The sequence below is a fragment of the Tachyglossus aculeatus genome, chromosome 16 (genome assembly GCF_015852505.1).
Source record: "Tachyglossus aculeatus isolate mTacAcu1 chromosome 16, mTacAcu1.pri, whole genome shotgun sequence".
Lineage (NCBI taxonomy): Eukaryota > Metazoa > Chordata > Mammalia > Monotremata > Tachyglossidae > Tachyglossus > Tachyglossus aculeatus.
The window spans coordinates 19745125-19757658 of NC_052081.1; the positions used below are offsets into that span (position 1 = coordinate 19745125).

The 12534-nt window shown below is 41.5% G+C and overlaps 1 protein-coding gene across 5 annotated transcripts in view; it reads right to left on the reverse strand.

The window, feature by feature from the left end:
* Positions 1–12534, reverse strand: part of KCNT2 (potassium sodium-activated channel subfamily T member 2) — a 368421-nt gene that overhangs the window by 106956 nt on the left and 248931 nt on the right. For all 5 annotated transcript variants that reach the window (XM_038757817.1, XM_038757815.1, XM_038757816.1 and 2 more), the window contains one exon: positions 7653–7761. In XM_038757817.1, coding sequence (XP_038613745.1) covers positions 7653–7761 — 109 coding nt within the window. The remainder of the gene's footprint in view (positions 1–7652; positions 7762–12534) is intronic.

The following is a 12534-nucleotide window of genomic DNA, read 5'->3' on the forward strand; positions in this document are numbered from 1 at the left end:
ATAGTAAACCACCAATATATAGATAGTATATAATGGCTAGTACAGAGCCAGGCACACTGTAAGCACTTGAATACCATTTAAAGGAAAGAGGAAAGACATGTCTACCAAGTTTTTATATTGTACTCTCCCACGCGATTAATAAGTGCACATAGCACTTAATAAGTATGATATATTGATTAATACCTTTTAAGGATAAACTACGTCATTTCTGTTTTCTCTTGGTGTTATACTCACACACAGTAGTAACAAAACCTGTCGATCTCCCCCATAGACTGTAAGCTTCCTGTGGGTAGGGATCATGTCTATCAACTCTGTTGTATTGCATTTTCCCAAGCACTTAGTACAGTGCTCTGCACACAGTAAGTCCTCCATAAATGATTGAATGAATAAACACCTTAGACTGATGGATTGATTTAAAAAATGCTTTCATAAGCAAAGGCATGCTCAACAGGCATAATTTTTGACATCTTTCAAGATAATTAAACACATAATTCTAATGAGAAAGGTAATAATTAGCCTAGGCAGGAAAAAGTTGATTGTCTCAAAGCAGCTAATGTATTCTTCCTTTTATACTCATCTGTTTTTCTAGGATGTAAAAATCTTGTGGAACACGAGGTGGGCAGGTGGAAAGTTTCTCAATTCATTTTATTAATAGAAAGCTCATTTTCATAATAATGATAATAAGTACATTATTTGTTATGTATATATTATGTTCCAACCCCTGGGGTTGAAACAAGTTAATCAGTTTGGATACACTCCCTGCCCAACATGGGGCTTGCAGTCTAGATGAGATGGAGAGCAGGAACTGAATCCTCATTTTACAGATAATAATAATAATAATAATAATGACATTTATTAAGCACTTACTATGTGCAAAGCACTGTTCTAAGAGCTGGGGAGGTTACAAGGTGATCAGGTTGTCCCATGGGGGCTCACAGTCTTAATCCCCATTTTACAGATGAGATACCTGAGACCCAGAGAAGTGAAGTGACTTGCCCAAAGTCACACAGCTGACAAGTGGCGGAGCTGGGATTTGAACCCATGACCGCTGACTTCAAAGCCCGGGCTCTTTCCACTGAGCCACACTGCTTCTCAGCGTGAACACAGTACAGGCCTGGGAATCAGAAGGACCTGGTTTCTAATCCTAGCTCCGCCACTTGTCTGCTGTGTCCTTGGGCAAGTCACTTAACTTGCCTCAGTTCCCTCATCTGTAAAATGGGGATTAAAACTATGAGCCCCATGTGGGACTGTGTCCAACCTGATTACCTCGTATCTACTCCAGTGCTTAGAACAGTGTCTGGCACATAGTAAGTGCTTAACAAATATCATAAAAGAAACCATAAAAAACCCAGATCCTTTTGCGTCCCAGGCCCATGCTCGCTCTACTAGTCCATGCTGCTTTTCTTGCTTCATATTGTGAGGTGTGTGGAAGGAGAAACTTTCCTGAAGGTTCAGTTTAGCCTTTATTACTAGATTTTGAACCTGAAGAAGGCAATGATGATTTGGAGGTGGGGAAATCAGAGACTTGTCAAGATTTGATAGTGGGAAGCTAATCTTTTCCCAAAGTGGCTTCAGATAGTTCATTTGCCATGGGACAAAACCCACCAAAATCAATCAATTGCATCACAAGAGGTTCAAAAAGAATTCAAGCTATTTTGAGACTATGAATTTACATTTGCCACTAATTACCCAATTGTCATTATTCCTCTGTCATGTGTGGAGCGCGTAAGTGCCAATTACCAAAGAAAATAATTTGTCTTTGTCTCTTCTCTCCCAACTGTTGTGTTGGTAGAATCGACTTAGTAAAGCCACAGCTGTACTGCCACTTGCCTTTTGAACTAGAAAAGCTGACAAAAAATAATCCCAGGGCAACATATAGCATCTGTCTAAGCAAATACACAGGGTTTTCAGAAAGTTAGGTAAAGCGATTAGAGATGACTGAATAAATGTACAAGAATAGGGCAGATACATTGCATCGGGTTTAGTTCACACACTGGTTTTGTGTAGAGTTGATGGCTCTCTGTTTTTGGTGTATTTGCGCTTAAAATCCTCAATGGATCCTCTGTATAGGCAGTGTTATTGGTAACAATGCTTTTCAATATTAAAGCTTTGCAGGGGTGGGTAATAATAATAATAATAATAATGATAATAATAGTAATAATAATAGAACTTGTAAAGCACTTACATTGTGCCAAGCACCATTCTAAGAGCTGGGGTAGATACAAGTCAATCAGGTTGGACCCAATCCCTGTCCCACATGGGGCTCATAGTCTTACAGATGTGGTAACTGAGGCCCAGTGAAGTGACTTGCCCAAGGGTCAGAGAGCAGACATGTGGTGGTGCAGGGATTAGAACACAGGTCCTTCTGATTTCCAGGCCCATACTCTATCCATTAAGCCAATAAGAGAAAACTGTGGGTAATTTTCTTTGACTTGGAAACCAAGTCATCACTCTGTGAGAAAATGCAAATCACAGTGAGACTGAATACTGACTTCCTGAAATCATTATAGGCAGGGAATATGTCTGCTAATTCTGTTGTATTGTACTCTCCCAAGCACTCTGTACAGTGCTTTGCACAAAGTAAGTGTGCAATAAATACCATTGACTCACTAATCATTAAATGTTCAAGTTATTTCTCTGCAAAGAAGAATTGGTTTAAAGTAAAAAAAAAAAAAAATCCCCATTCATTACATTCCACTTCCCATTCACAAAATCCCTATACTGTTAAAGATGCAGAAAAAGGATTTTTTCCTTTGAACTGTCTAGTGATCAATCAATCAGTAGTACTTATTGAGAGCTTTACTGTGTGTCCAGTACGGTACTAAGCCTTTGGGAGAGTATACTGTTGTAAGAAAATTAGAACAACTAATGTATGCTCAAAATGTCTTAGGCAAGTATGCAAATTTACCCAAACAGCTCATAGAGTGCTTTTCTTTTCCAGATGTCTCAAGGGCTGTGTGAATGTGCCTTTGGATTCTTACTAAATCTTTTTTTTTTCTTTTTGTGAAAGAGGGAGGCTTCTGTTGCAGGAGAAAGAAAAATAGAGGACTCAATATGCTATAATTTTTGCAATACAAAAGATGCGGGGTCATTCTTCACTGATGATACTGTCAGTGGTGAGATTGGATCCACCTGTGTCCACTGATCTAGTAAATTATAGCGATTGTAGAAATATACAAGGTACAATACCAATAGGTGATATTTAGTGGTGTGATACATGCCAGTGAGCTTGCCCAAACCCAGGTAGACTAGATTTTGAAAAAAGCAGTCTATAAAATTAAACGTTAAGCCCTCCAAGTGTCTTTCTGAAAAATAATTTCAAGAAAAGCATATTTTTATAAATTTCTGATTTGGGAATTCACTCTATTGCTACAACCCAGCCCACATACTTCACTTCTCTAGTGCTAACCTTCTCACTGTGCCCCAATCTCCCCTGTTTCACCACTGATCCCTGGCCCACTTCCTGCCTCTGGCCTGGAACACCCACCCTCCCTCCTCGAATCCAACAAACAATTACTCTCCCCCTCTTCAAAGCCTTATCAAATGCAAATCTCCTCCAAGAGGCCTTCCCAGATTAAGCCCCACTTTTCCTCATCTTCCATTCCCTTCTGCATCTCCCTGTCTTGCTCCCTTTGCTCTTCCCCCGTCTTCCAACCCCACAGCACTTATCTACTTATCTGTAATTTTATTTATTTGCATTGATGTCTGTGTCCCCTCCTCTAGCCTGTGAGCTCATTGTGGGCAGGGAATATCACAGTTTATGGCTGTACTGTACTTTCCCAAGTGCTTATTACAGTGCTCTGCACACAGTAAACACTTAATACAATTTAATGAATGAATGAGTATATGTATTTTTTGATGGTATTTGTTACTATGTGCAAAGCACTGTTCTAAGTGCTGGGGGGGATACAAGGTGATCAGATTGTCCCACGTTGGGCTCACAGTCTTATTCCCCATTTTACAGATGAGGTAACCGAGGCAAAGAGAAGTTAAGTAGCTTGCCCAAGTTCACACAGCTGACGTGGTGGAGACAGGATTTGAACCCAGGACCTCTGACTCCCAAGCCCTTGCTCTTTCTACTGAGCCACGATTTATGGAATCATAGGCTTAAGGCAGCCATAGTAATTGCACATTTATGAACTTGATATCTTAATATTATAAAATCAAATAAAAAAATTTAACCCCTCCATAAAAAAATGTACTACTTAGCTTTAGTACAGAAAAGACGAAAAGGGATTAATTTAGCTGTTCTTCATACATTCATTCAATCGTTTTTATTGAGCACTTACTGTGTGCAGAGCACTGTACTAAACATTTGGAAAGTACAATTCAGCAACAGAGACAATCCCTACCCAACAACGGGTTCACAGTCTAGAAGTGGGGAGACAGATCTAGAAGTGGGGAGACAGACAACAAAACAAAACAAAGCAAGTAAACAGGCATCAATAGCATCAATATAAATAAATAGAATTATATATATATATCATTAATAAAATAAATAGAATAATATACATATATATATGTATATATACGTATACACAAGTGCTGTAGGGCTGTTCTTGTTTCTCACGCTAACAGTGTGGCTTCTTCAGATAGGATTTCCCAGCAATAAAATATTCTTCAGTGGGCTCTTATTTGAGGAAAGACATATGGTTTAGATAGTGACCTCATTTTTAAAGTGATGAATTGCAAATGTTGGAAAAAGACGCAACAACAGAAATACACTTTGGATTGAATGCTTGATAATAACCGCACATCAATGGGGTATTTGATTTCTATTTTCTATGTTCTATAAATCTCATTAGCAATTTATCCAATTAAAATATTTGTTTTTGAGACTAAAACTACTTTATTTTGTGAATGAAAATTCCTCTAGCAAAGCAGAGTTCCCCCTTACCTGAAATAAGCAGGATGACCTAGTGGATAGAAAGCGGGCCTGGGAGCCTGAAGGACCTGGGTTCTAATCCCAGATCTGACATTCGTCTGTTGCGTGACCTGGGGCAAGTCACTTCACTTCTCTGTGCCTCAGTTACCTCTTCTGTAAAAGGGGGATTAAGACTGGGAGCCCAATGTGGGACAGGGACTGTGCCCAACCCAATTATCTTGAATCTACCCCAGTGCTAAGCACAGTGCCTGGCACATAGTAAGCACTTAACAAATACCACAATTATGATTATTACTATTATTACATGAGCAGAAGGAGGAAAGACTTTTCAAATTATAAGAGGAATAATTACTTGTGAAGTTTTAGGAATGAAACAAAATAAAACTGAAGATACGCTGTGGGAAATATTCTCACCAGTATCACAGAGTGAACAAAAGCCCAAAGCACATTGATTATTAAAGAGGGTTAATCACTCTTTTCGTCTTCCTGTACTAAAGCTAAGCAGTAAATTTTTTTTATGGAGGGGTTAATTTTTTTTTATTTGATTTTTGATATTCAGATAACAAGTTCATAAATGTGCAATTAATAAAGAGTGATTAACCCCCAGCACCCCAAACACATTTGCAAATTCACATAGGTTTATATTTAGGGAAAGACAGAGTAACCTGACCTAAAATAATATCACCTTAAGGCAATGTCTAACTAAATTAGATTGACTACTATGCAGATGATTAGGGCTGAGATATGCTGACTTCATGGCGACATTCTAAATTATATATTATATAATTATTATATATATTATAAATTACTTTTTATATTAATGTCTATGTCCCCTCTAGACTGTAAGTTCATTGAGGGCAGGGAAACTGTCAGTTAATAATAATAATAATAAGAACAATTGTGGTATTTCTTAAGCGCTTACTACGTGCCAAACATTGTCCTAAGCGCTGGGGTAGATACAAGGTAACAAGGTTGGACACAGTCCTTGTCCCAGGTTCATGCCAGTGCTGGGGAGGAAACAAGGTGATCACGTTGTCTCCCGGGGGGCTCACAGTTTTCATCCCCATTTTACAGATGAGGGAACTGAGGCACAGATAAGTTAAGTGACTTGCCCAAAGTCACACAGCTGACAAATAGAGGAGCCGGAATTTGAACCCAGGACCTCTGACTCCCAAGCCCTTGCTCTTTCCACTGAGCCACGCTGCTTCTCTATCAATCAATCCATCAGTTTTTATTGTTGCTTTTTTAAATGGTGTTTGTTAAGTACTTACTATGTGCCAGGCACTTTACTAAATGCTAGGGTGGATACAAGTAAACTGGGTTCGACCCAGTTCCTGTCCCACATGGGGCTCACCATCCTAACCCCCATTTTACAGATGAGGTAACTGAGGCCCAGAGAAGTGAAGTGACTTGCCCAAAGTCACACAGCTAACAAGTGGCGGAGCTGGGATTAGAACCCATGACCTCTGACTCCCAAGCCCGTGCTCTTTCCACCAAGCCACACTGCTTCTCTAATAATTATGGTATTTATTAAGGGCTTACTATGCTTCAGGCACTGTACTAAGTGCTGGGGTCAAGATAAGCAAATCAGATTGGACACAGTCCCTGTCCTACCTGGGGCTCAATCCCCATTTTACAGATGAGGTAACTGAGGCAAAAAGAAGTGAAGTGACTTGCCTAGGTCACACAGCAGAGAAGTGGAGGAGACGGGATTAGAACCCATGACCTTCTGTCCTACATGGGGCTCAATCCCCATTTTACGGATGAGGTAACTGAGGCACCTAGAAGTGAAGTGACTTGCCTAGGTCACACAGCAGAGAAGTGGAGGAGACGGGATTAGAACCCATGACCTTCTGTCCCACATGGGGTTCAATCCCCATTTTACAGATGAGGTAACTGAGGCACCTAGAAGTGAAGTGACTTGCAGAGGTCACACAGCAGAGAAGCGGAGGAGACAGGATTAGAACCCATGACCTTCTGACACCCAGTCCAGGGCTCTAACCACTACACCATGCTGCTTCTCTATCAACCAAGCAATCAATCAGCAGTATTTATTGTTTCCTGTGAATTGACAGGCAAGATCCCTGCCTACAAGTTGCTTACAATCTAGGAGGGCAGACAAACAACAAAATAAATTACAGATAGGGGAAATGGCAGGGTATAAAGATATGTACATAAGTAACATGGGGCTGAGGGTGGGGTGAATATCAAGTGCTTAAAATAATACTAAAAGTCTCATCTGATTACCCTGTATCTAATCTATGGCTTGATCCAGGTAAGCATTTAATAAATTTCACAGTTGTTGTCAAATTTCTAGATACATCTTCCTTTACTTTTTAAAATAAATATTTTATTTTAGGTGCATAAGTATATATTTTAAATTAAAAGATTATTTTTAAAAATACACTTGCACAAAATGGTGATATCATTATCAGTGTTTGCCAGTTGGAGGTAAAGATATATACCTTAAAGAAATACTCTATTTCAGGATAATTTCATGCATACACTTCATAGTATTAGAGTTTTAAACTAAAAATCACAAGTAACATTGTTAAAAGCAATGGTCCTCTTAAATTCAAATGCCCTGTATAGTGATGAAAGTCATTCTTAAAAAAAATGAAAGAATCATTAAAAGTACAAGTCAATTTCTCATCTTAGTCTATTCTTCCAGGAATGTTCTGAGTTTCAAAGCCAATTCTCTTCTCTAAAAGTTGTCTCAGTGTGGGTGTTAGCAAAAGGAAAATGTCTTTTGGAAGACAGAACTTACCAGCAAATTTGATGTGGAATTTATTTTCTGGCTTTAATATCTGAACATACAAAGGGCAATTTGGAGCGAAATCTTTAACGGCCCACGCTCTTAAAATTGTTTGGTGATCCTAAAACAACAATGAAAATACAAAGTGAGTAACAGAAAATGTCATATTGTGTGAAGCACCATGAAATGAAGTTGCTATATTGACATTGGTATTTACTGATAAAAACACTGAAAGAATATTCATGGAATACTTTTTTATTAAAATAATAGAAATTCAATAATTTGTGGTCTATGTGATAAAGTTTGGGGCCATGCATTATAAATGAGCTGACTATTCCTTCCTTAATCTATTTGACTACCAGAACATTGACTGCTCAACTGTGTCAAATGTATTTTTACAGCTTTCCTAATTATACTCTTCATAAATTTTCAGCCAAAAATATGCAGTTAAAAGTTGGCCAAGCACATAGTAAGGATATGTAAGAATGTCTATTATATGTACTTAAAAGTTAGGTTTAACTTTAAAGATTAGAGTTACTTTTTGTATAAAGTCAACACAGAGACCAACTCCATAGAGGTAAGCCTGCCATGGGGAGAAAAAAAAAATCTAACTTTCCTCAAGAGCTTTGTAGGCAGGGCAGGGAGCGGAGTTTGGACCTATATGTTCCTGTAGACAGCTTGCCAGTTGGAGGTAAGGATATATACCTTAAAGAATTACTCTATTTCAGGATAATTTCATGCATGTACTTCATTGTATTAGAGTTTTAAACTAGAAATATAGTTTTTGTATAGTTTTTTTGTATAGTTTAAACTAAAAAGGCAGCTTTGAGTGAAAAAGTGAAATGCTCTACAGGTTTCAAACCACCAAAGTGATTGCCAAGCCCTAGCCCTGCCTTGCCTGCACAGAGCACTTTGACTGGAGCTTCTAACCTGGTTCTGAAGTTCCAAGGGAACAAAAAATCATGCAGAACTTACTAGATCTCTACCTCTATTATTTTCCCCACCTTCAAAGCCTTTCTGAAAGCATATCTCCTCTAAAAGGCCAGCCCTGACTAAGCCCTCAATTCATAATTCTCCCACTCCCTCTGTGTCACCCTCGCACTGGGATTTGATCCCTTTTTCCACCCCTCCCTCAGCCCCGCAGAATGTATGCACATATCTGTAATTTATTTATGTTCATATTTGTTAATGTACTCATATTTATTTATCTTAATGTCTGTCTCCCCCTCTAGACCGTTAGCTGCTTGTGGGCAGGGAACGTGTCTACCAACTCTGTTATATTGTACCCTCCCAAGTGCTCAGTACAGTGCTCCTCACACAACAAGCGCTCAATAAATACGAAGGATAGGCAAGTCCAGAGGTGCCTCTATGACTGTAGGAGAGGCCGGACATGTATAGGTTGAGGAGGTTATCTGGGCTACGGAGATGTCTCAAGGATCAGCTTCTCGTGGGTAGCAAGGGATGTTTGCTCATTCCCTAGTTCAGAGAAAGTTTTCAAGGATACCCAGGATAAGTCCAGGACTCCCTGGAACTGCAAAAATCTTCCCTGTAATAGGTGAAAAGCTACACTATCCAAGTCACACAGCAACGCCTCTGACCAGGTGTCCAGAAGCCAATAATCATTCATTCAATAATAATAATAATGACATTTTTTAAGCACTTACTACGTGCAAAGCACTGTTCTAAGCACTGGGAAGGATACAAGGTGATCAAGTTTTCCCTCATGGGGCTCACAGTTCTAATCCCCATTTTACAGATGAGGTAACTGAGGTCCAGAGAAGTGAAGTGACTTGCCCAAAGTCACACAGCTGACAATTGGCGGAGCTGGAATTTTAACCCATGACCTCTGACTCTAAAGCCCGTGCTCTTTCCACTTAGCCACACTGCTTCAATCGTTTTTATTCATTCATTCATTCAATCGTATTTATTGAATGCTTACTGTTTGCACTGTACTAAGTGCTTGGGAAGTACAAGTTGGCAACATATAGAGATGGTCCCTACCCAACAACGGGCTTACAGTCTAGAATGGGGAGACAGACAACAAAGCAAAACATGTAGACAGGTGTCCAAACCGTCAGAATCAATCAATCAAACAATTTTACGTATTAAGCGCAGAGCACTGTACTGAAAACTTGGAAGAGTAGACCATAACAGAGCTGGTAGACACAACCCCTGCCCACAAGGAATGTACGATCCTTGATTTCTACTAATGATAATAATTAATAATGATGGTGTTCGTAAGCCAAGCACTGCTCAAAGGCCTGGGATAGATCATCATCATCATCAATCGTATTTATTGAGCGCTTACTGTGTGCAGAGCACTGTACTAAGCGCTTGGGAAGTACAAGTTGGCAACATATAGAGACAGTCCCTACCCAACAGTAGGCTCACAGTCTAAAAGGAGTCACAAGGTTTGCTGCCATTTGTCTGCTGCATGGGGTTGGGGCACGGGCCTGGGAGACACAAGGTTTGCTGCCACTTGTCTGCTGCATGGGGTTGGGGCAAGGGCCTGGGAGTCATCATCATCATCATCAATCATATTTATTGAGCACTTACTGTGTGCAGAGCACTGTATTAGGCACTTGGGAAGTACAAGTTGGCAACATATAGAGACAGTCCCTACCCAACAGTGGGCTCACAGTCTAAAAGGAGTCACAATGTTTGCTGCCATTTGTTTGCTGCATGGGGTTGGGGCCCGGGCCTGGGAGTCACAAGGTTTGCTGCCATTTGTCTGCTGAATGGGGTTAGGGCACGGGCCTGGGAGTCATCATCATCATCATCAATCGCATTTATTGAGCGCTTACTGTGTGCAGAGCACTGTACTAGGCGCTTGGGAAGTACAAGTTGGCAACATATAGAGACAGTCCCTACCCAACAGTGGGCTCACAGTCTAAAAGGAGTCACAAGGTTTGCTGCCATTTGTCTGCTGCATGGGGTTGGGGCAAGGGCCTGGGAGTCATCATCATCATCATCAATCATATTTATTGAGCACTTACTGTGTGCAGAGCACTGTATTAGGCGCTTGGGAAGTACAAGTTGGCAACATATAGAGACAGTCCCTACCCAACAGTGGGCTCACAGTCTAAAAGGAGTCACAAGGTTTGCTGCCATTTGTCTGCTGCATGGGGTTGGAGCACGGGCCTGGGAGTCACAACGTTTGCTGCCACTTGTCTGCTGCATGGGGTTGGGGCAAGGGCCTGGGAGTCATCATCATCATCATCATCAATCGTATTTATTGAGCACTTACTGTGTGCAGAGCACTGTACTAAGTGCTTGGGAAGTACAAGTTGGCAACATATAGAGACAGTTCCTACCCAACAGTAGGCTCACAGTCTAAAAGGAGTCACAAGGTTTGCTGCCATTTGCCTGCTGCATGGGGTTGGGGCAAGGGCCTGGGAGTCATCATCATCATCATCAATCATATTTATTGAGCACTTACTGTGTGCAGAGCACTGTATTAGGCGCTTGGGAAGTACAAGTTGGCAACATATAGAGACAGTCCCTACCCAACAGTGGGCTCACAGTCTAAAAGGAGTCACAAGGTTTGCTGCCATTTGTCTGCTGCATGGGGTTGGAGCACGGGCCTGGGAGTCACAACGTTTGCTGCCACTTGTCTGCTGCATGGGGTTGGGGCAAGGGCCTGGGAGTCATCATCATCATCATCATCAATCGTATTTATTGAGCACTTACTGTGTGCAGAGCACTGTACTAAGTGCTTGGGAAGTACAAGTTGGCAACATATAGAGACAGTTCCTACCCAACAGTAGGCTCACAGTCTAAAAGGAGTCACAAGGTTTGCTGCCATTTGCCTGCTGCATGGGGTTGGGGCAAGGGCCTGGGAGTCATCATCATCATCATCAATCATATTTATTGAGCACTTACTGTGTGCAGAGCACTGTATTAGGCACTTGGGAAGTACAAGTTGGCAACATATAGAGACAGTCCCTACCCAACAGTGGGCTCACAGTCTAAAAGGAGTCACAAGGTTTGCTGCCATTTGTCTGCTGCATGGGGTTGGGGCACGGGCCTGGGAGTCACAACGTTTGCTGCCACTTGTCTGCTGCATGGGGTTGGGGCAAGGGCCTGGGAGTCATCATCATCATCATCAATTGTATTTATTGAGCACTTACTGTGTGCAGAGCACTGTACTAAGTGCTTGGGAAGTGCAAGTTGGCAACATATAGAGACAGTCCCTACCCAACAGTAGGCTCACAGTCTAAAAGGAGTCACAAGGTTTGATGCCATTTGCCTGCTGCATGGGGTTGGGGTACGGGCCTGGGAGTCACAAGTTTTGCTGCCACTTGTCTGCTGCATGGGGTTGGGGCACGGGCCTGGGAGTCATCATCAATCGTATTTATTGAGCGCTTACTGTGTGCAGAGCACTGTACTAAGCGCTAGGGAAGTACAAGTTGGCAACATATAGAAACAGTCCCTACCCAACAGTGGACTCGCAGTCTAAAAGGAGTCACAAGGTTTGCTGCCATTTGTCTGCTGCATGGGGTTGGGGCACGGGCCTGGGAGTCATCATCATCATCATCAATCGTATTTATTGAGCGCTTACTGTGTGCAGAGCACTGCACTAAACGCTTGGGAAGTACAAGTTGGCAACATATAGAGACAGTCCCTACCCACCAGTGGGCTCACAGTCTAAAAGGAGTCAGAAGGTTTGCTGCCATTTGTCTGCTGCATGGGGTTGGGGTACGGGCCTGGGAGTCACAAGGTTTGCTGCCACTTGTCGGCTGCATGGGGTTGGGGCACGGGCCTGGGAGTCATCATCAATTTTATTTATTGAGCACTTACTGTGTGCAGAGCACTGTACTAAGCGCTCGGGAATTACAAGTTGGCAACATATAGAAACAGTCCCTACACAACAGTAGGCTCACAGTCTAAAAGG